This window comes from Capricornis sumatraensis, chromosome 20 (genome assembly GCF_032405125.1).
Source record: "Capricornis sumatraensis isolate serow.1 chromosome 20, serow.2, whole genome shotgun sequence".
NCBI classification, from domain to species: domain Eukaryota; kingdom Metazoa; phylum Chordata; class Mammalia; order Artiodactyla; family Bovidae; genus Capricornis; species Capricornis sumatraensis.
Window position 1 is genome coordinate 57,563,977 of NC_091088.1, and position 22,550 is coordinate 57,586,526.

Here is a 22,550-nt window from a genome sequence, read left to right on the forward strand (position 1 = left end):
TTCTCCAGAATACTGGAGTAGCCTTTCCCTTCTCCAGAGGATCTTCCCAACCCAGGGACTGAACCCAGGTCTCCCACATTGCAGGAGGATTCTTAACCAGCTGAGCCACAGGGAAGCCCAGGAATTCTGGAGTGGGTAGCCTATCCCTTCTCCAGCAGAGCTGCATTTTGGAGGACTGAACAAATGAGGAAACAGACCAACTGGGAGCCAATTTCTGACTATTGGAGAAAGAAGTCGATATGGAATAGGGGAAGACTGGAAAGACTTACTTGAAATGGAAGGTGTCAGCATTTACACACATATACACAAAGGACTGCTACCCCAGTAACAATGAGAACGAGTGGTTTCCCCACTCCAAGGACTCAGGGCTCTGGAGAGTCTATGGCTCCAGCACACAGTGAGATAAACCCAGGATCCTACTGTGCCAGAAAATGAGGATTCATACTGAGGGAGAGACATGGGGGAGGAGGGAAAGCTCTTCTAACCGCAGAGAGCCAACTGCTAAATATAAAAGGGATGATGGCGTAAGAAAGTCATCCTTTGCCATCATCACAGGAATAATTGATTCCAAGAATATTCATGAATGCAAAGACTAGCAGGTGAAGGTTATGATGAGGTGGTTGTTACACAGTCCCAAAGATTTCCCCACAGATGAGTTATTTCAAAGGCAAATAGCAATTTCACAGCTGGAGAAATCTAGTATCAGTGTATCCAAGGGACCAAAGTCACCATCATTAATGTAACAGATATTGTGTTTCCTGTCCTACCACGCTGGGAACTATGCATCATTCATAACACTCACGTGACAAATGTTTAATGTGAATCTAATTATGAGGAGTCAAAGCCCCAGTTAGGAACATCCTACAAAATAACTAGCCTGTGCTCTTCCAAAAGACGAGTTTCATGGAAGGTAAAGAAAGGCTGTGGAACTGATCCAGATTTAAAGCCTAAAGAACATGACAATCAAATGCAGGTTATGACACAGCTTAAGATTACATCCAGAAATAGGGGGAAAATGTGATACATACATACATATATGTATATGTGTGTGTATGTGTATATATAGGGTAACTGTGGAATCTGAATGAACTGTTGATTAGAAAGTGTAGCAATGTGTGATAGTCTTGTTATGTTTGGTAATTCTTTGGCACTCCTCACCTTAGGTGGGGTCCATATCCCCTCCCCTTGATCCTGGGCAGGCTTTTGTGACTATTTCTACAGACTGACTGACGTTGTTACTTCCACGGTCAGATCAGCAAAGGCCATAGTGCTTCTGCTGGTTTTTCTCAGCAGACTCTGAGCGCCTTGTCCTGTCCAGTGAGTGATGTGGTCATGCTAGAGAACAGGCAGATCTGTAGACAGGCCAAGGCTCCCTGGGTTCTCAGGCCAGCTATTAGATAGATAGGTTTGCTTGTAATCACATTACTCAAAAAGTATATATGAGATTTCTGTTTTTCTTCTGAGTGTTTAGAATGAACTAAAATGCTCTAAAACACTTTAATTTCAAAAAAATTAAAAGTTTACAATAATGCCCTTAGGTATCTGTGATATATCTCTATTGTGACATATATGTATATTATATATGATCCAGTTACCCTTAAAAGGAGGGCGTTATGTGAAACATTTCCTACAGAATTCTTTGTCTCTACCCACTCTCCTCAGGATATTCTGCATACGTACTAATGTAACTGACTCTACCTTTTCCCATTTGACGCTGTTATATTCCACCGCGTGGATAAGCCACAGACTGTTTTGTCAGATCCAGCTGATGAATGCAGCGTGTGCTGCTACCAGTGATGCTAACGGTGAACACCCTTCTGTGCACATCCATGGCGCAGGTTTCCATGCTGTGAGATAAAGCGGTTAACATTCAGCTGGAAGGGGTTCTCATTCGGTAATCTTGCTGTCCCAGTTTTACTTGCTTTGGTAAAATGGGTAATGGTCACTGTAAAATAATTTTTCAAAAAGGTAAAGAAAATCCATCGCAGCCTCTGCTGGAGTAAAGCGGGTAGCGTATTGGTCAGCACCTCTCCACCGGTCATCTCCGTGCCCATGATCACATCATTAGGTATACACATCCTGTAATGACCTGGACTACACCAGGGAGACTCTCACCTCGTTTTCTCAGGAACATTTCTTCTCCTGTCATCACAACCTGTAACGTATTTTCCATGGCTGTGTATTATTAGAATATATTTATGTCAGTATTTTGTCCCCCCGCCCCCTTTTAAAATCAGTATAAGCATCTTTATGTACAATTTTCCTTGCGTGCTCAGCCGCATCCAACTCTGTGACCCCATCTCCTCTGCCCCTGGGATTTCCCAGGCAAGAATACTGGAGTGGGTTGCCATTTTCTTCTCCAGATCTTCCTGACTCAGGGATTGAACCTGCATCTCCAGTGTCGGCAGGTGGATTCTTGACCTCTGGGCCACCAGAGAGGCCCCTTGAACGAGTGAGACAATCTTCCTTTGTGTAAGCAAAACCCCTACTGCTAGGACGTGCCAGGTCAGAGTATTTTGACATATATTAACCAGTGAATGTTCACTTTTACTAAGACGTTCCATCCTTGAACACAGAATGCTGTGTAGATGAAATCTCAAAATCCAAAATCGTTCTTGTCTACCCCACCCATTTTTAGGGAAGGAACAACTGGGTGGAACGTGACAAACAATACCCTTGGTTTCTGCCAAACACACTGCCTGAAGAAGTGTGGACGAAGGGTCATGCATAGAAAACACACTGTGACCAGGACCTGAATGGAAACAGTGCAAAGAAACCAATTATTAACAATTCAAGTTTACTAAGAAACTCTTTGTCACTAGTGACTACTTTTAACAGTTACAGTAAAGCCCTACCGTAAACAAGTTAGGGTACAAAATTTCCAACCATATAAATTGTAATGTTATTAGACTAATACATCTTTTTCGGTGTATAAAATACAAACTAATGATACTCAATATTACACTGCACACAGTGGGTAATTCTATACATATGACTGAAGCTGGATGGAGGCTGGTGGCCATTCACAAGCCTTGTCCAAATCTGTACTGTTGTGTGTGGCAGTATTAATGTGATTCTCTGTGTGTCAATGAATGTTTCCTGAAATTAATTTTATTAAGGCGACTTGCAGGATTCCTCTTGAGTATGTTGTTACAAATTTAGGGGAGGGGACGGACTAGAATTTTCAAATATTTGTCCTGATTAGAGGGTTCTCCAGTTGGTTCAGTAATTGCCGGGGATCTATTAGAAGCCACACACAGTTCTACACGGTAGAGACGGAGTGGCGACGAACACCTGCCCTGAGTGCAGGGCACCCTGCAGTTGGCATTGACTGTCTGCACTGTACTTCAGTTAGTTCAAGCCCTGCCCATAAAACCTTCATGCATCAGCCTTCTCTCCTGGGAAAAGGGCAGTGATTCTTCTCGTGTCACATCTTTGAGAGGGCATTCAGGGCTCTGGTGTAACCACTGACCTTATTTATAGAATACATTCTCTACAAAGAGGTCACCTCCCAGCTGAAACTTGCAAACACTGCCTTTTCTACAGCTTCTTTCCCACGAGGATGCCTCGGAGCTTCCGAGGCCCACAGGAACCGCCTGTGACCCCTGGGACAGGACTTTTCCAAACAGCCCCTACCCCTATAGATTCCCTCCCGCGTGGACCCTCTGGTGGTAGACAAGATGCGACCTCTGGCTGAAGCCCTTACAACATATGTCACATATGTAGGGCCTCTCCCCCGTGTGGACCCTCTGGTGGGTGTGGAAGTGCGAGGCCTGGCTGAAGCCCTTGCCACACTGCTGGCACGTGTAGGGTTTCTCTCCCGTGTGCACCCGCTGGTGGGCGCTGAGCCCCGCGCTCCAGCTGAACTCCTTCCCGCACTCCTCGCACTTGAAGGGCTTCTCGCCCGTGTGGATTATCTGATGGACTTGAAGGTTCGACCTCTGGCTGAAGGCCTTGCCGCAGGTGCCGCACTTAAAGGGTTTCTCCCCGGTGTGGACTCTCTGATGCGCCTGCAGGTGCGAGGCCTGGCTGAACCGCTTCGGACACGCGGCACACTTGAATGGCTTCTCCCCGGTGTGGACGCTCTGGTGGGCCTGGAGGTTGGAGGCCTGGCTGAAGCCCTTGCCGCACTCCTCGCACTTGTAGGGCTTCTCGCCCGTGTGCACGCGCTGGTGGTTGTGGAGGTTCAGGCTCCAGTTGAAGCGCTTGCCGCACACCTCGCACTTGTAGGGCTTCTCCCCGGTGTGCACGCGCTGGTGGGCCTGGAAGTAGGAGCTCTGGCTGAAGCCCTTCCCGCACTCGCTGCAGCGGAAGGGCTTCTCGCCCGTGTGCACCCGCTGGTGGCTCTGGAAGCTGGAGGCGGAGCTGAAGCCCTTGCCGCACTCCTGGCACTTGTAGGGCTTCTCGCCCGTGTGCACGCGCCGGTGGCTGTGCAGGTTGAAGCTCAGGCTGAAGCGCTTGCCGCACTCCTCGCACTTGTAGGGCTTCTCCTCCGTGTGCACCCGCTGGTGTGTGTGAAGGTTGGAGCTGCAGCTGAAGCGCTTGCCGCAGTCCGCGCACCTGTAGGGCTTCTCACCGGTGTGGATCCTCTCGTGGGCCTGCAGGTGGGACCTCTGCGTGAAGCCCTTGCCGCACACCGCGCACTTGTAGGGCTTCTCGCCGGTGTGGACCCTGCAGTGGATGTTGAGGTCGGTGCTCCGGCTGAAGCCCTTGCCGCAGCTCTCACAGCGGTACGGCTTCTCCCCGGTGTGAATGGGCAGGTGGGCGTACAGGTGCGATGTCTGGTTGAAGCTCTTCCCACACTCGTGGCACGAGTAGGGCTTCTCCCCGGTGTGGACTCGCTGGTGTGTCTGCAGGTTGGAGCTCTGGCTGAAGCCCTTCCCGCACTCCCGGCACCAGTAGCGCTTCGTCCCCGGGAGGGCGCCCAGCGGAGTGGGGCGTGCTGAGCCATGACCTGGGTCCTTCTTGGGCGTCCTGTGGGTTGGGGACTTCCCGCCCAAGTGTAGCAGTTGATGAAGTTCCAGGCTGGCACAGTCACCGAGTCCTCTCTTATCCTCATTGCACGGGTAGGCTTTCGGTCCAGCCTCAAGGATGCTTCGCTGGGCTAGTGGTGATGCCTTGAGGAGGTCTTTACCACACTCTCTGATGCCCTGAGCCTTCTCTCTTTGGGGCACCGTGTGGTCATCGTGGTGGGGGGAGATACATGGGAAAAAGTCAACACATGGAGCAAACATACAGATCTTGTTCTTCATGGAAGTCAGCTGACAACCCCTCTGGTAATTCTGTGTCTCGCTCAGACAGGGTTTACTCCAGGAATTCGGAGCTCTCCCAGCTGGAAATTCTTGATTTTCAATAATATCAGAATGATCCTCTAGAAGAGTCACGAAACAGCTGCCTTCCATGGAAGCCTGAGTGGACACTCCTGCAGGGGAATTATGTTGTTTGAGGGACTGCGAACTCGTCTCTTGAGTATTTATCACAGAGTCTTGGCTTTTGGTTGATTTGCTCACAACGTGTCTCCTGATTTGCCAGCATGAAAGCTCTGCCCGTGAAAGGCACCTCACTCCTGTGTCCTGAACAGTTCCCATCTCGTGATTCCAGCCTCCTGAAAGGGAAAGAATAAGGAATTAAGGAGAGCATGGCATCACCAAGATGGTGGGCCAGGCAGCGCCAAGCCCTTGCTCCCACCGTGGAAACATTCAGTGAGCCACTGGAGACTAGGGAAAGTGCCTTCATCAGAATTCCGAAAAACAAAGGTCTACAGAAACCAAGAGAACATCAATGAACAAAAAGCCAAACTTAAAAAAGTATGGCAGGGGAGTAGAAAAAAAAATTTTCTAATGTGCTATTTGGGATCAGGTGAGAGTGCGGTGTGTACCTTGGTGGATGCAGACAAGAGACGGAGGGTCTGGACTGAAACACAGCTGCTAGAAGCCCAGACAGACACGGACGGGTGGCACCAACACACGTGATTTACCCAAAGGAGTAAGAGGAGCACCCCGCCCCCAACAGAAGTGATTGTTAATATGCCGGATTCAGTAACCATAGTGTGTGCACGCGGACTCCCCTAAAATCTCTACCCGCATTCGGGCAGAAGGAAGCAAGAGGCATACAGATTGGGAAGGAAAGCAAAGGAATATATTTGCAAAGGTTATGAATCTACATAAAGAAAAGTCTTTAGGAATATACAAAAATGCGTTTAGAATAGGTGAATGGAGGAACGTCGCAGGCTGCAAGATGGTATGAAAATCTGGGGCACTCTTTCTGCTCCCTTCTGAGGTCTGTGTCAGAAGTTTTCTCTATGTTTTCACTTTAACAAAACTTTTGCTGCACAAAAAAGAAACATTATACAAAAATATATTCAGATGTAATAGAAGTAACTGGAAAATAGAATTAACTCCATTTATGTAGCATCAAAAAAACCACTTCTGAAAAAGCGGACATACAATTCCTATACACTATGTGCTATGAAGGTGAGCTGTGATTTATAACAGATGCTTCACTGTCTTCCATGGTTCCTGGCTCACGGCTCCTGAGGGGAAAGAGCAATGGGAGTGTCTTTTGTTCTAACATTTGTTTTTTTACTTTGTTCTAATATTTTGGTCTCTGTTCCTGAAACGGCTTCAGAGCCCTAAGGGTGAAATGGGTGTCTTATTGTTCGTAACAAGCCCGGGGTGCTTCGTGAATTGATGAATAAGTCCATTTAGACCTTCATATTTACTCCGTTGAATTCTGTCTCGTATCAGATCAGTAGCAGCAACGAGATCCCCAAGCAGAACATCCGAGGGTGTTCTGGGTCAAGAAGAAACACAGGCACGGCGTCGGGAGAACCACTGAGTTCACTATCGTTCTCGCCGTTTCTGGGGACTGGTGGTACATGTTGCAAGTGTTCCTGAAATTGTGTTTGTGTGTCCTGAAATGTCATACACATTGTCTGTCATCAGAACTGAGGCTCAGACCGAAAGGACTGAACCCGAGCCTCAGGGAAGCGCCCTCGCTGACTTTTACTCGAAGGCAGCAGCAGCATCTGTACAGTGTGGTGTGTGTGGATGAAGTCCACGCCGCTTTTGTAGAGAGCGACCCCTCAATGCCAGTCTTCTGCCACCCTGACGTCCTTGTCACCTGGCAACAGCCAGCTCCTGAATCAGACAGATGCCGAACAATGGCTGTAAATTCAAGGGATAGTCAGGGCTCCAGGAAAAACCCCAGCTGGCTGCTTGACCTCTCCAGCTCCCTGGAAAACCCCATTGTTGGTGTCTGCATTCCTTCACTCACCACAGTGCATGTAAGAAAAACTCTTAAAAAAAACTCTTAAAGTGTGTGTAAGTCAAAACTCTCTGTACAGCCTGGTGACTACAGTTATAATACTGTACTGCGTATTTAAAAGTCGCTGAGAGGAGACTTAAGACAGGAGACCTTAAAAGTTTTCATCACAAGAAAAAAAAAATTCCAAGTATATGTGGTGATGGATGTTAACTAGCCGCAATCATTTTGTCATGTATACAAATGTTGATTCATTATGTTGTACATCTGAAATTAATGTTAATTACCTCAATTTAAAAAAATTTAAGAGAAAAAGTGAAACCATCTTTGTCCCTAGAGGCCTCAGACCTGCTCTTTGCGGATCCTCTGACTACTCGGCAGCAGCAGGGATTCATTCAAGAGCCCCTCACTGTGGGTCCCTAGGCGGGACGTCTTCCAGGTGGTACAGCCTTTCCCGGCCACAAGACCAGAGCCCTCATGGCGCAAAGAATCTGCTAGGGACTGTTTCCTGCTTGGGGTGCACTTTCCAGTCTCCAGTGATCGAGGCACCCACATCAACTGGGCAAATCGCATGAAAACCCTACCGAACTTCTTGGGAGGATCGGTGCCCTGTTGACCTGAATCATCAGGCAAAGTTGAAAGAATTAATGGAAAAACAAATTCAAGCAGAATTAAGTGTTAATTATGGGACAACAGAGGCTGGGGAGGACGCTCTGATGTTTCTTGTTTTTCCAGATTTAGAGAGACCTTTTCTCTTAGGTTACCTATGACTTGCAGCAATCTGGTAAAATATACTTTTGTTAGCAAAGATGAGACATTTCCTTTAAAAAAAAACTTTTTTCTTTGGTTGCACCAGGTTTTCTTTGCAGCTCGTGAGCTCTTCCTTGCAGCATGTGGGACCTCGTTCCCTGATCAGGGATTGAACTCAGACCCCCGGCAAGGACAGCAGAGTCTTAGCCATTGGACATCTAGCCCCAAGCCATCTTTTTTTTATCCTTAACTGTTCCTTCCAGAATTCAGGCAGTCTCAGTGACTATCCTTATTTTCCAGACAGTATATCTGTTCACATAAATTCAGTAAGAATCTGTTCTCTTTGTGCCAGGACACAAATTGAAACACCACTGTTTACCCAGGCTTGGCTGGAATATCGTATTTGAGAGACGGGTGTAGACTTGGAAGTGCCCACAGCTTCAAGGAACTGCTTGGAGCAGCTGAGCTGGTACCTGGCTTTCAGGCTTCCAGGAAAGCAATCTTAGAAAAGATTTAATGTGATCAGTCACCTTTCCTGCTGTGCTTAGATAAACAATCAGGCCAAGTTTAACACAAACAAATGAGCTTTACTGCAATCATCTTTGGTTAAAAAAAAAAAGGGCAGGGGAGTAATTATAAAGGGAAAAAAATGGTTTTACCTTGGTGGCTATTGGATTCTACTCCTGCTAATTGTCTTGGAGCTCTTTTCACTTATCTGTAAACTGGCCTGGATCCTGAATTTGAAAGTTTCCTCAAATATCTAACTCTGACTCAAATTAACGCTTCCAATTTTCTCCCACCTTCTGATTTGGAATCAGGAAGAGGAAAAGCAGCCCTCGAGCCCCTTCAGAAAGGGCCTCACCAAGCGCGCTTGTCCACTGACGCTTCGGGGAAACTAGAAGGTACGCTGGGGACCTTCCGACCACAGTGATACAGGCTTGAGGCAGCTGACACCAGGGTAGACAACTGCCTCAGCCCGAGATGCCGGATCCAGGCTGTAACTAAGCATGAATCCTGTTCTTTACTCCGGCGTTGTGATTATACCCTCACTTGCATCCCCCAGGCCACAGCTAAGGGGGTAATGCCTGGAATTCAGAATAGATTTTCTCCTAGCCTTAAATAAAAGTTAACAGACCCCTGGTCTGAATGACAAACAGATACCAGTTCCTACAAATGACTCCACCATCAGTGCCATCTTCACAGCAGTCTGTGCCCTGACAAGGCTCCTCTTTCTCTGGGGTGATTATGCTCCTCGGGCCTGTGGATGCCTCCATGGGGGCACACAGCTGGGTAATGCTGGTCAGTTACATAACCATGCCCCCGACCTGCTCTAGAAAGGGCCTACCGGGAGGCTTTTCCTGATTCAGGATCTGCTTCCTTGGGCAGGGCCCTACTTCCCCGATTAAGAGTAGATATAAGTGAGGCTGTGATCAGAAACCTTAGTTCTTGAAGGGACTGCAGGTTCTGTTGCTATGACACTAGCTGCCCAGAGAAATATGTGGACCTTCTGGTCAAGGCTGCTGCCAACAGGATTGTTGTGTAGTTGCTTAATCGTGTCCGACTCTTTGCGGCCCCATGGACTGCAGCCCGCTAGGCTCCTCTGTCCATGGGATTTCCCAGGCAAGAATACTGGAGTGGGTTGCCATTTCCTCTGCCAGGGGACCGTCCCGACCCAAGAACTGAACCCGCGTCTCCTGCTCAGCAGATTCTTTGCCACTGAGCCACCCGAGAAGCCTGCCTGTCAGGACAGCCCTTGATTATCTTCCGGCTGAGTGAGGTGGTGTCTGCGCCGTGGCCAGCACCACTCGCTGCACCTGGGTCAACACTTTCGGAGAAGCGGAAATGCAGGTACAGAAGATCACTAAGGAGGCCACCTGGCTTAAGATGACTCCATGCCATACACACAAAATCCTAAAGATGCTTCCGGAAAACTACGAGAGTTCGCCGATGAATTCGGTAAAGCTGCAGGAGACAAAATTAATACAACAAATCTCTTGCATTCCTACTACACTGACAACAAAAGATCGGAAAGAGAAATTCCCATTTACCACTGCATCAAAAAGAACAGAATACCTAGGAATGAAAACCTTAAGGAGGAAACAGATCTGTACTCTGAAAACTGTGAGACACTGATGAAAGAAATCAAACAGAAGACGCGATGATGGAAATTCTCTGGTGGGGTTTAAAAAAAAAAGATGGGTGTTAAAACTGAACTCAGTTTTATCATGTAAACCCTCAGGCTGGTGCTTTTGTATATGATTATCTTAATCAAGTTCACGATTTCAGAATTAACTAATTTTCTGTCTTGTGCATTTGAGATTCTTCCACTTCTGCAGCAGACGCTGCACTTGCCAGAAGATGGCTAACAGGCAGCTTAGGGGTCCATGAAGTGCTAACAGGCTTTGTGTCAGTGCCTCCACTAAGAGCTAACAGGCTTTAAGCCTTGACTCGCCCACTGACAAGCTATGTGACATTTTCTAAGGCATAAGTTTCACCCCATAAAAAACAGATAACCACCCAGGTGGTCAGGACTATTCCAAGGATTGACTGCATAAGGTGCTTTTTTTTCTTGTAGCACTGCGAGGTTCGTGGGATCTTAGTTCCCGGGCCAGGGAATGAACTGGGCCCTTAGCAGTGAAAGCACGCAGTCCTAACTACTGGACCACCAGGGAATTCTCAAGGTGCTTCTTATAATACTAAAGACAAGAGTAATACCAAATTACGCAAATTAAACTTAGAATGGCAGAAGGTTCATTTCTGTAATTTCTTCTCTGTTCCTACACAGACCCTCCCTGTTGACCCAGCTGCAAAATCTAACTTCTATAAATGTCACATTTGAAATGTAGAAAACATCACTGAGGCCATGTAATTGTTTAAGTACCGGAAAGAGGGGCAGAGAGGGTAAGATGACTGGCTGCCTGGCTGGGAATATGGATTCCACACAGAAAAAACTGCTAAAACCAATAAGTGAATTCAGCAAAGCAGCAGGGTATAATGTTAACATACAAAGATTAGGTTGCATTTCTAGCCACTGTAGAAAATAGAATGGAAGAACGTGTGTATATGTATCTCAATCACTTTGTTTACAACAGAAAATACAACATTGTGACTCAACTATACTGCAATTAAAAAAACCCAAATTAGTTGCATTTCTAGCCTCAATGAACAATTTGAAAACAAAGAAAAAAATTCCATTTATAATAGCGTCAGAAAGAATAAAACACTTAGGAATGAACCAAGGAGGTGAAAGGCTTGTACACTGAAAGCTACAAAATGCTGGTCCACAGATGGGGAGATTTAATACTGCTTTGCCAGAGCTACCCAGAGGGATCGACAGATTCAACGCAATCCTTGTCAAAACTCCCAACACCGAAATAGGAAAATTCATCCGAAAACTCATACAGAATCTCGGGATTCCACTGGTGGTCCAGTGGTTAAGACCCTCTGCTTCCACTGCAGGGAGCTCGGGTTCCATCCCTGGTCAGGAAACCAAGACCCCACATGCTGCACAGCGCAGCCAAAAAAAAAAAACCACCCATGAATTAAAGGAGTGGCCAGAGAAGGCCGTGGGTGAGACAACTCAGCAGAGGATGAGGGGTCGGAGGTTTGAGGGCTAGCAGCCTTCTGGCCAGAGGAAAGGGTCCTCGTGTAGAAACATAAACCTCGGATGTGAGAACAGAGGACGTGGGAGGGGTGCGACGGGAGGGGAGTGCAGGACGGCTCGGCTGGGCCAGCCGGCCCTTAAACACGTCGGCCTTCGTTCCGAGTGGAGTGGGGGCTGGGGGCGGGGCGGGAGGGCCGGAGCGCGGGACTGTGAGGTGACTGCGCGTTTCAAAGGGCCTCTCTGGCTGCTGTGTGGAGAAGACACAGGTGCTCCACAGACGCCGGGTACTGGCCGGGCCTCGCGGTGCTCACCTGAACGCCCTCCTCTCTGGGGCTGGATCTCTGTCGTCCAGAACTTCTCCTCTCTCTCCAACTGGGATATCATGTCTGGCTTGGCGGACTGGTGCCCTGAGAAAAAAGAGGAGGAAAAAAGTACTGAACAATTCTGGTTCCAATCCCATGATGAACATTTTCCATCAGACCACTGTGAGAAACACACACTGTCTCCTCAGTGACTACCCCACAAAAACCTCTGAAATAAAGCCAGCACGGCCTGGGTCTCGTGGTCATCACATCCTTGGTAGACTCACTCCTTACTGCAAGCACCGCAGTTACTGCTGCAATGCACACCATTCTGGCCGAGGGGCTCTGATGGTGCTACGTTATTCTAAGAATGCTAACGCAATTTACTAATTTCATGATGCACCAATGGATCAGGACCCACAAGTTTACAAAAGATATAATAGGAAAGGGTTTTGTGTGGTTTTTTTTTTTTTGGCTGCAAGGCATGTAGGATCTTACCTCCCCAACCAGGGATCGAACCCGCACCCCCTTCATTGGAAGGCGAATTCTTAACCACTGGACCACCTGGGGAAGTTTCAAGGAGAGGGTTAAATTTGGGATTTAAAAAAAGCAAGCTATAATATGAAATAAGGAGCCAGGTGCAGTCAAGCTCGACTGTTCACACAATTCATTTACAAAAGACCAATGTTTACCTTGGAACAAAGACCAGGAACATTTTGTCTCTGTGTTTTCCAAAGGGACTGGAAAACTGGTCTCTGAGGAGTCCCAAAGTCTTGAAGTAGCGGGCAGAGGGCCAGGGACACTACTAAACATCCTAAAATGCTCAGGACAGTCTCCACGACAGATCACCTGGCCCCAAAAGTCCATAGTGCCAACGTAGGGAACCCTACGGGGGTGATGCCAAGTCACAGGGCGCCATCCTCACCCACGGACAGCAGGTTCCGGAAGTTCTCCAGCATCACGTCTCGGTACAGCTTCCTCTGGGCCAAGTCCAGCAGCCCCAGCTCCTCCTCGGTGAAGGTCACAGCCACATCCTTGAAGGTCAATGCCTCCTACAACACCAAACACATGTAGCCTCAGTCCTATGACCAACTGCCTTTGAGGGAAGGGCAGCACGGAGACGGTGGAGGAGACACGTGGGAAGCTGTTCCAGATTCTAAGTGACCTGAACCTCCTTTTAGGAGACGGTCTCCTCTTCCCCTTCCACAGTCACACTAGAGACGTGGGGGTAGTAGGGGGATGCTGGAGGAAGGAACGAAAAGGAAAACTTCTAAAACCTTCAGTGCACGCAGCACGGCACCCTTTGTATAGTCGTGTCTCTAGAATTGTCGTCCCTCAATCATGGTATACATACGCATTTTACAACTTGAAAGTGCCACATTTTGTAGGAAATGTTGAGTTCATTGGCTCCCAATAGTATTTAACAGTGCCCACCTCCTTCTCTGAGGGGGTGGTACCACAGTTTTGTCAATGCCTGCCCATCTAACCAGCCTTCAGTACCCCGAGTGGAGGCAGACATATAGTTCATTCTGTCTCAGGAGCGTGGGTATCAGTGCAGCAGCATTCAGTGCCAAGGGGAAGAACACAGGTTTTGGAGACTGAGTGCTTCAGTTCACACTCTATGGCTCCACTTCTAACTTTACGGTCTTGGACAAGTCACCTAACTTTTCAATCCCTCAATCTCCTCATCTGCACAAAAGATCATCATCGGGGAACTTCCCCAGTGGTCCAGTGGCTAAGTCAGAACTCCCAATAGAGGGGGCCCAGGTTCAATCCCTGGTCAGGGAACTAGATCCCACATGCTGCAACTAAGACCCAATGCTGCCAGATAAATAAATAATTACTTTTTTGTTTTTTTAAAGGCAACTCACCATAGGGTACTTGAAGGGATTAAATGAGAATATGCAAAAGATTTAGGCTAGTATCTGACATGTGTCATTAAGTAAGTACTCAACAAATGTCAGCCACCACCATTCCTATTATCATTACTTGTGTCTGCCTGGCACTTCGCACAAGTGAAAAATACATTTAATCATTCCAAATAAATGATACAAAAATTTAAGAATACTGAAGATGCTGCAAAAACAAACAATCATATTTTCAAATAGATCTCAGCCAACCTGTCTGGTTATTTCCTTAGGTTAAGTTCCAAGAAGTGGCAACTGCACTATCAAAAAATATGCACCTCTGGGGACTTCCCTGGTGGCCCAGGGGTTAAGAATCACCTGCCAAATGCAATACTCTAAAGCAATTATCCTTCAGTTAAAAAAAGAAAAAAGAATCCACCTGCCAAGGTAGGGGACAGGAGTTCCATCGCTGGTCCGAGAGGATCCCGCATGCTTCTGGGCAACTAAGCCGGGGCACCACAACTACTGAGCCCACGTGCCCACAGCCCCTGCGCTGCAACAAGAGAGGTCACCGCAGTGAGAAGCCCGTGCAGCCCTCGATCTCCGCAGCTAGAGAAAGCCCGCACGCAGCAAAGACCCAGCGCAGCAAAGGCCAGTAAATAAGGTAACATTCCACAGGGCCGCAAAGACTCAGACATGACTGAGCGATTGAGCTCAGCACAAAATATTTTTTAAAAAAGAAAAAAAGAATCTGCCTGCCAATGCAGGGGACCCAGTTTCGATTCTTGTTCCAGGAAGATTCCACATGCTGCGGGGCAACTAGGCCCTTGCACCATAACTACTTAGCCCGAGCTCCAGAGGCCATGCTCCACAAGAGAAGCCACAGCACTGAGAAGCCTGTTCACCGCCTGCAGGCAGCAACAAAAGAGAGTTAGCAGAGTCATAAACAAATGAGACTGTTTCCCTAAAGGCTTCGCTCATCTCTGCATTTGTTCCGACTGGAGTCCTCAGCACTGATGTATTAAACAACGAGTTGGCCCATCAGGCAAAGAAGAGACAGGCACTAAGAAAAGGCAGGACGTGAGGGGAGTGTTATTTTTGGAGTCCTCCAGCCATCGGCCCTGCCAGGTGTCTACACGACTCAGCCTCAGGGCCCAGAATAGAGCAGTCTCTTCTCCTGGCTCTCTCCATTCACCCTCATCCAACTCCTGAAAAGACCTAGCCCGGGCAATGGAAACTCTAGTGTCAGCTGGGGACTGAGCGGATTTTAATAGGAAACTGAAAGCTCACACATCTGTTTGTTAAACTGCAGCGGTATCTTTATACAGGGCATCTATGGTAAAGAACCCACCTGCCAATGCAGGAGACTCGGGTTCAATCCCTGGGTCGGCAAGATCCTCTGGAGAAGAAAATGGCAACCCACTCCGGTATTCTTGCCTGGAAAAATTCATGGACAGAGGAGCCTGGGGGGCTACAGTCCAGGGGTCGCGAAGAGTCGGACGCGACTGAGCACACACACATATCCTCACACAGTTGCTCCACAGAGTAAATGCCTGGTGAGTCCCTCCTGCTACTAGACTTTCCAAACTCAAGTGTGTCCCTCTAAGATATACTCACACGGCAATGAATAAAACAGACACTTAACTAGAGTACATACATATGTAACTTAGAATTACAGAATCTAGTTCTTGGAACTTCCTGGGTGGTTCAGTGGCTAAGACTCCACACTCCCAATGCAGGGGGCCGGGGTTTGATCCCTGGTCAGGGAATTAGATCCCACATGCTGCAGCTAAGACCCAGCACAGCCAAATAAATAAATTACTCAAAGGAGGAAAAAAAAAAAAAGCTCCAGTTCTTTTTCTCTGAAGACAAAAACTATTTTCTCTGAGTTCAGTATCAGTTGGATTCTGTTACACCAAACCATATTTTAGACATTTTAGCCACAAAACCTGAGGTTCCCCATGAGAAAAATGAGCTCTGAAAATTCTAGAAAGAAAATGGCAGAGCACTCAGAAGTCCTGTTTGGGAAGAAAGGTTATATGTAGGAAAACTCACTGCAAACATTTTGAAATGGTAAGATTCATTGTTGCTGTTTAGTTGCTAAGTCGTGTCCAGCTCTTTGCAACCCCATGGACTGGTGCCTGCCAGGCTCCTCTGTCCATGGGATTCTCCAGGCAAGAATACTGGGGTGGGTTGCTGTTTCCTTCTCCAGGGGATCTTCCCAACCCAAGAGTCGGACCCAAGTCTCCTGCCTTACATGTGGGCTCTTTATCACTGAGTCACCAGGGAAGCCCAGTAAAATTCATCAGCCACATAAATATGGACAACAGGGTAAAATATCAGGTAAATTATGGAAAGTGACGTGACCGTTTAAGCTGCAGGTGCTATACAATCAAATTTTAAAAATCCACAACGGTACTGAAACTATAATCACGAAACTATACATGTAAATACAAATGAAAAGGAATGTGGGAAGATGAAAACTGACTTGTAAACATGCTTATAATGTGGGAGCTATTTTTTATTTTTTTTAAATATTAATTTTGGGGACATCTCTAGTGGTCCAGTGGTTAAGAATCTACCTTGCAATGCAAGGGACTCCAGTTTGATCCCTGGTGGGGGAACTAAAATCCCACACGTCGTGGTGCAATTAGTTAGGCCCATGGGTCACAAGTACTGAAGCCCGGGAGCCACGACTAGAGACTGTCCTGCAACAAAATATCCCACGTGATGCAACCAAGACCTGATGCAGCCAAATAGGTATTTTTTTAAAAAAATATTTTCACACCATTATTTGGAAATAAAAAGCAAGGGCCCGTCACACAGTTCCTCAGGTGCCTTTGGTTCCTTCTTACCTTTCCTGAGCAGGAGAAAAACATGTCCAGTCTTTGTGAAATGAGATGTCATTTTAGGAAACAGAAAGGCATATCCGACTTACCTGGAGTTTGGTCATTTTTTTCTCCCTCTTCCTTCTGGGGAAAGGCCAAGTTCTGGGAAGGCAAAACTGGGGAAGGGAAAGAAAGCCACGGTGAGACAGCTGCCGGGATGGCTGGTGCACGTGGGGCTAAATGTGATCAGGAAGAGGGTCCCCTTTCTCTCGGCAATTGCAGTGATGACATAATCCCGTGAGAACGGAGCTGGATACCAGCTCCACTGGGCCCCCTTGGCCAGCTGCCTGAGTTCATGAACAATCCGGAAACAGCCCTACCCTAAGTGTTTCTTATAAGCTCCCAGGGTATTCCTGAGGCTGGCTGTCAGAGGAAATGAGGCAGCACCAACAACTTAATGGGGCCAAAATGCCCGGGATCCAGGCCTTTCTGCTTGTTTTCTCCTTACTAGTCGCATAAACCTTGAGCAGGCTGTTAGTCTCTCTGTACCTCAATCCAGTCTGCTTGTAAATAAAAGGGCACAACAGTGCCCTAACTCCCTGTTTCCTGCAGCTTCCGACAAGGAGGTCCTCTTAAGACTCATAAAACTTCCTTTGTGAATCTGCTTCACAGAAGATGGATCTTAGGAAACAGACTTCACAGATGATGGCTCTTGAGTTTCCCTCACTTTCAGAAAAAAGTCTGATTCGGACAAGTGGTCTCACAGGTGATTTGTGCTGTTGTTAATGAAGGTTAAATGGTCAAGGAATTTTCCTCTTTAATAAGCTTAACTACTTGCATGTGTTGTTAAGCTGGAGGCGCTCAACTAAGCTTATAGAATATGCATGAAGGTAAACAATGACTAATAAAAACCTAAGATTAAGAAATCATGTTTTATTTAAATTAATGACACAGGGTTGTTACACGATACTAGGCATTTTTTTCAATTAAGGCTGGCTGGGCTGCAGGCACTGCACTAAGCTGTGAGCAGGATCATTTTGAAATGAAGCAGGGCCCTGTGGTCCCTCCCCCACATAGTCTCAGCCTGCCTTTTGTCTGTGGAAAAACTTTAGCCAAAGAATACATTTAATCAGAGAAGTGAGAAGATGCAGAAAAAAAGGGAAAACAGTCCAAGGAGACCAAATGGTAATAGTTTGGTCATTAAGCACAGTCAAGGTCCTTTAGCTCCTTCTCAGCGGCTATAGGTAACATTCTGAGCCGTATCCTGTGAGCTGTCTTCTAGTTACTGAAACCTCCACCAGGTGGGACAAGTTAACTACACGATGACCAGACTGTGGCCATGACGTAAGCTGCCATCCCAAGAACTGGCCTCAAAGAAATGGGAACAAGCCAACCCTGGAACTGAAGGTTCAGTTCAGTTCAGTCGCTCAGTCGTGTCCGACTCTCTGCGACCCCATGAATCGCAGCACGCCAGGCCTCCCTGACTATCACCAACTCCCGGAGTTCACTCAGACTCACGTCCATCGAGTCAGTGATGCCATCCAGCCATCTCATCCTCGGTCGTCCCCTTCTCCTCCTGCCCCCAATCCCTCCCAGCATCAGGGTCTTTTCCAATGAGTCAACTCTTTGCACGAGGTGGCCAAAGTACCGGGGAACTGAAGATTAGCTGTACCTAAAACAACTAAGATGATGGTGGTCAGACCACTGATGACCAGTTTCAAGATGACTGTCACAGCTGCCTGTGCTGTTACTGCAGCTCGTCCCCTCCTCCCTCTGTCTATAAAAGCTCTTGCCCACTGACTGAGGGTGGGGGTACTCAGTCTTCCGACAGGTGTTCCCCTCCTTGTCAGCATCCAAAATAAAGCAAACTTTCCTTTCCACCAACCTGGTCTCTTTACCCGCTTTTGAGAAACAGCCAGACTCCGCTGTTGTTATAATTTCTCTGTCTGGGATAAACCAGAGAGGACTTTTCCCTGAATCCAGCTGAAAACAACTTTCCTTCCTAAACAAGTGTCCGGAAAGAGTCCAGGAATCCAGGACCAAACCCACGGTCAGTGACAAGGGAAAGGACAACGGGGCTGCAGCTGGAGCTCCGACCCTATCCCGGCTCGCAGGAACTTCCCAAACAACAGGGCGCCTGAGTGTTTAGTGGACTTTATGGTAACATCCAACATCTTACCGTACTCAGCACTGTTATTAATCTTTTCAAATATCATCTCAATCCTCAAAAGACCACCACTGCGAAGGAACGAACCCGAGGAAATAGGCAGAGCGATTAAACAAGCCGCTCAATAATTTGCCCAAGAAAGCGACAGAGCTGGCCCCTGGTTCCCCGAGGAGGGCTGGGGGAGCAGAGAGCGCGGGAGACCCTCAAACTCGACGCAGGACGCGAGCCCGCCTGCAACTCGCGACTCCAGGGGAGCGCCGCGGCCCCCTCCCGCTCCCCGCCGATCGCCGAGGATTCCCTGCCCCAGGAGCGAGGAGCGAGGACCGGGTCTCTGCTGGCCCCACACGGCCGGCAAGGATTGCAGGGCCGCTGGCTTAACTCACCTCCCGGGAAGCAATCTCGGCCCCAACCTGGCCTTCCCAAAGCGGAAGTGCCTTGGGCTACACACAGTTCCCCGACTACACTTCCCAGAATCCCCACGAAGCGTCTCAGATTTCACGCAGCTCCTGGACTACATTTCCTAGAATGAAGTTCGCCTCTGCTTCCCACCCGCTGTCTTGGGTTTTGACTATAGAGGGTTTGGATTTAAAGTCGCAGGTGCTGGACCTGTCAAATTCCTTTCTGTTTTATTCAGTTCTTAAAACTCATGAGAAAATAATGCAAGCAGGTAGATTTTTGAATAACTAAATGCGATTTTTTAAAAATGCGGCAGTATAAGAGAGAAAAGTGAAGCTTGCGCTACGAAAATAAATTAAAAAACAATTTTTTTAGGGAAGACAAAAGGCAGACTAAGAAATGGGAAATATAAAAGTAACCTAGGCTGGGCTGCCTAACACAGAACTTATGGAACACCGGATTTCTCACTTGCTTCAAATTCTGGCTCCCCAAATATCAGCAACAAAATTTGTTAATGAGACAAAAACGTAGTTTATTGCTTACCGCGGTAAGGGAGAACGCCTCCACAGACCTTCAGCACCTTGGCAGTTGCACAGAGCCCGGAAGACAAGTTTGGAATTTACTGATAATTGGAAGTTCGATTTAAGGCGGGTTTTTCAGTGCAGAAGAGGAATGGGATTACTTGGCGGTCATGATGCTGTAGTCCAGGACTGGTGGGAGCAGCAACGATTTTTGTAAGGTGAAGAAACTACAGCTGAAATTGTTGATGCTCTCTTTAAACGAGATGGAAGAGTTGATGGGGGCTTTGGAAGTTTCTCTAAAACTTAAGCCATTTACTTGGGCAGGAATCTTTTGGAATAATAAAGGCATGCCAATAAAACTTACTAGTTATGTTAATATAAACAGTAAACTGTAGGAGGGAAGGTAGGGGTCACCAACCAGCTGGGGGTTGGTATTGTTAGAGGAACCACCGACTGAAACCACCCATCCTGGCCAGGCATCAGAGTAACCACTTGCACGAGTTACCAGGACCAGGAGGTCCTGGTAAGGAGTGCAGAACTAACAAGCTGCCACCAATCAGAAGACTTCGAGAAAGGTCAAAAGGAGAGAGGAGATTCCAGTCTACATGTCCTACCAACCTCCCAGAACCTTCTGGTTGGAATCCATCTTGGCTGAGCGATGCGAGCACCACCAGGAAGGATCCTGAGTCGGAATGATTGGCCAGAGACAATCTGGAAACTAACTCAATTACTATAAAACCCGAGACTGAGAGCCATGCGGCAGAGCAGTCCTCCTGGGTTCCCTTAGCTGCCTGCTCTTCACCTGGGCATCCCTTCCCAATAAAGTCTCCTGCTTTGCCAGCACGTGTGCCTTCTTCACATCCTAATGAAAGCCAAATGTGCTGGCCAAGAGCCCCGCAATGCAACCAGGCTGCTGGGACTTACTCCTGGCTCTGCCATTTCCTGGCTGTGTGACCCTCAGTACAAGCCGTTCTTCAAGGAACCTCTCTGTGCCTCTGTTCCCTCACCTGTAATGGATGGGTCACATGAGGATTATGCAAACTGATGCGTCCAAAGCGTTAGAGTCTCAGCCTGTTAGTAAGTGCTTCATAGCTACTAATAATTATCATCGTGATGATTAAAGTCATCATGTGATACATACAGGAGCCACACATTTAGTGCTGGTTTGTTTCTAAAATGTGTCTTAGATCATGAAAGTATTATCAATAATTATATGCCTACAACTCGGTAACAAAAAACAACCAATTGAAAAATGGGCAGACCTAAAGAGATATTTCTCCAGAAAAGAAATACAGATGGCCAATAGGTACGTGAAAAATATGCTCAACATCACTAATTATTAGAGAAATGCAAATCAAAACTATGATGAGTTACCACCTCTTGCTGGTCAGAATGGCCATCATTAAAAAGCCTACAAATAACAAATGCTGGAGGGGGTGTGGAGAAAAGGGAACCCTCCTACACTTTTGGTAGGAATGTAAGTTGGTGCAACCACTATGAAAAACAGTATGGAGGTTCCTCAGGAAATATGATCCAGCAACTCCACTCCTGGACAAATACCCAGACAAAAGCATAATTAAAAAATATGCATACACCCCTATGTTCATAGCAGCACTATTCACAACAGCCAAAACATAGAGGCAAATGCCTATCAACAGATGAATGGATAAGATGATATAGATACAATGGAATACTACTCAGCCATAAAAAGTAGTGCCTTATGCAGCAACATGGATCCAATTAGAGATTATCATACTAAGTCAGAAAGAGAAAGACAAATACCGTATGCTATCACTTACATGTGGACTCTAAACTATGGCACATATGAACGCATCTACAAAACACAAACAGACTCATAGGGCAGATTTGTGGTTGCTGGGCTGAGGGTGGGCAGTGGGAAGGGGATGGACTGGGAGTTTGGGGGCTGGTAGATGCAAACTATTACAGCTAGAATGGATAGATAAGAATGTTGGCTAAAGTTGCTGGCCCCTTGGTCATAAAACAGTGGTACCAAATATGTAAGCAGTTATTGTATTCTTCTTTTTAAAAACTGTGCCACATGGCTTGCAGGATGTTAGTTCCCCAACCAGGGATTGAATCCAAGCTCAGCAGTGAAAGCATGGAGTCCTACCTAGTGGACCACCAGGGAATTCCCAGTTATTGTATTCTTAATTGCCGTTCGCTCAGAAAAAAACAGTGATAGTTTTGCTTAAGAATGCACTTGATGAAACAGTAGAAGTTATTTATTTTACCTGGTAACTCAGGTTAATTAGGCATTTGTTTACGGACAACACCCTTTTCTTAAAAGAACAACTGAGAAACTACAGTTGGTTACATCCAGGTATTTGGCAGAACTTTTGGAAGTGAGCACTGTCACTTCAAAGTTACTGTCAGCATCTGTTGCCAATGACAAAACTTATGCTTTCAAGAAACTATCAGGGACTTCCCTGATGGCCCAGTGGGTAAGACGCCACACTTCCACTGCAGGGTGCATGGTCCAGTCCCTGGTACTCCCACATGCCATGCACTGTGTCCAAAAGAAAAAGAAAAAAAAAGTATCAGAATTTTGGAAAATTCGTATCACTAAGAGCTTGACAGGTTCCCAGTGCTTAAAGACTTCAGGTCTTTAAAGATAGAACTTTTCTGATGAGATGGGTGATGGTATTGACAAATGTGATTTTTAAAGGTATTATGAAATTAATGTATTTGAAAGATCTACAAAACTCAGTCATTTAGTATTTTCCAAACGAGGGATGCATAATTTCACAAAACCACAAATAGATAAAAAGACTCAAAAAAGTACAGGACAAACCGAAGAATTTTAACGGAATAGAGTAAGAAGGTACTCTGAGATGGTTTCAGGTTGTACACT

General features: G+C 46.9%; 1 protein-coding gene across 2 annotated transcripts; it reads right to left on the reverse strand.

Moving 5' to 3' along the window:
• Positions 1-3,638: 3,638 nt before the first annotated feature.
• On the reverse strand, positions 3,639-16,739 carry ZNF235 (zinc finger protein 235). Of its 2 annotated transcripts, none has more exons than XM_068991845.1 (4): positions 16,705-16,739; positions 12,845-12,971; positions 11,935-12,024; positions 3,639-5,602 (listed from the first exon to the last, which is right to left on the reverse strand). In XM_068991845.1, exons 1-4 carry the CDS (start codon positions 16,717-16,719, stop codon positions 3,639-3,641), a joined length of 2,196 nt encoding a protein of 731 aa, XP_068847946.1. In that variant the 5' UTR covers positions 16,720-16,739. The 2 variants fall into 2 exon arrangements, with proteins under 2 accessions (XP_068847946.1, XP_068847945.1); XM_068991844.1 differs by having other exon boundaries at positions 3,639-5,605; positions 11,929-12,024.
• Between the last annotated feature and the right edge of the window lie 5,811 nt (positions 16,740-22,550).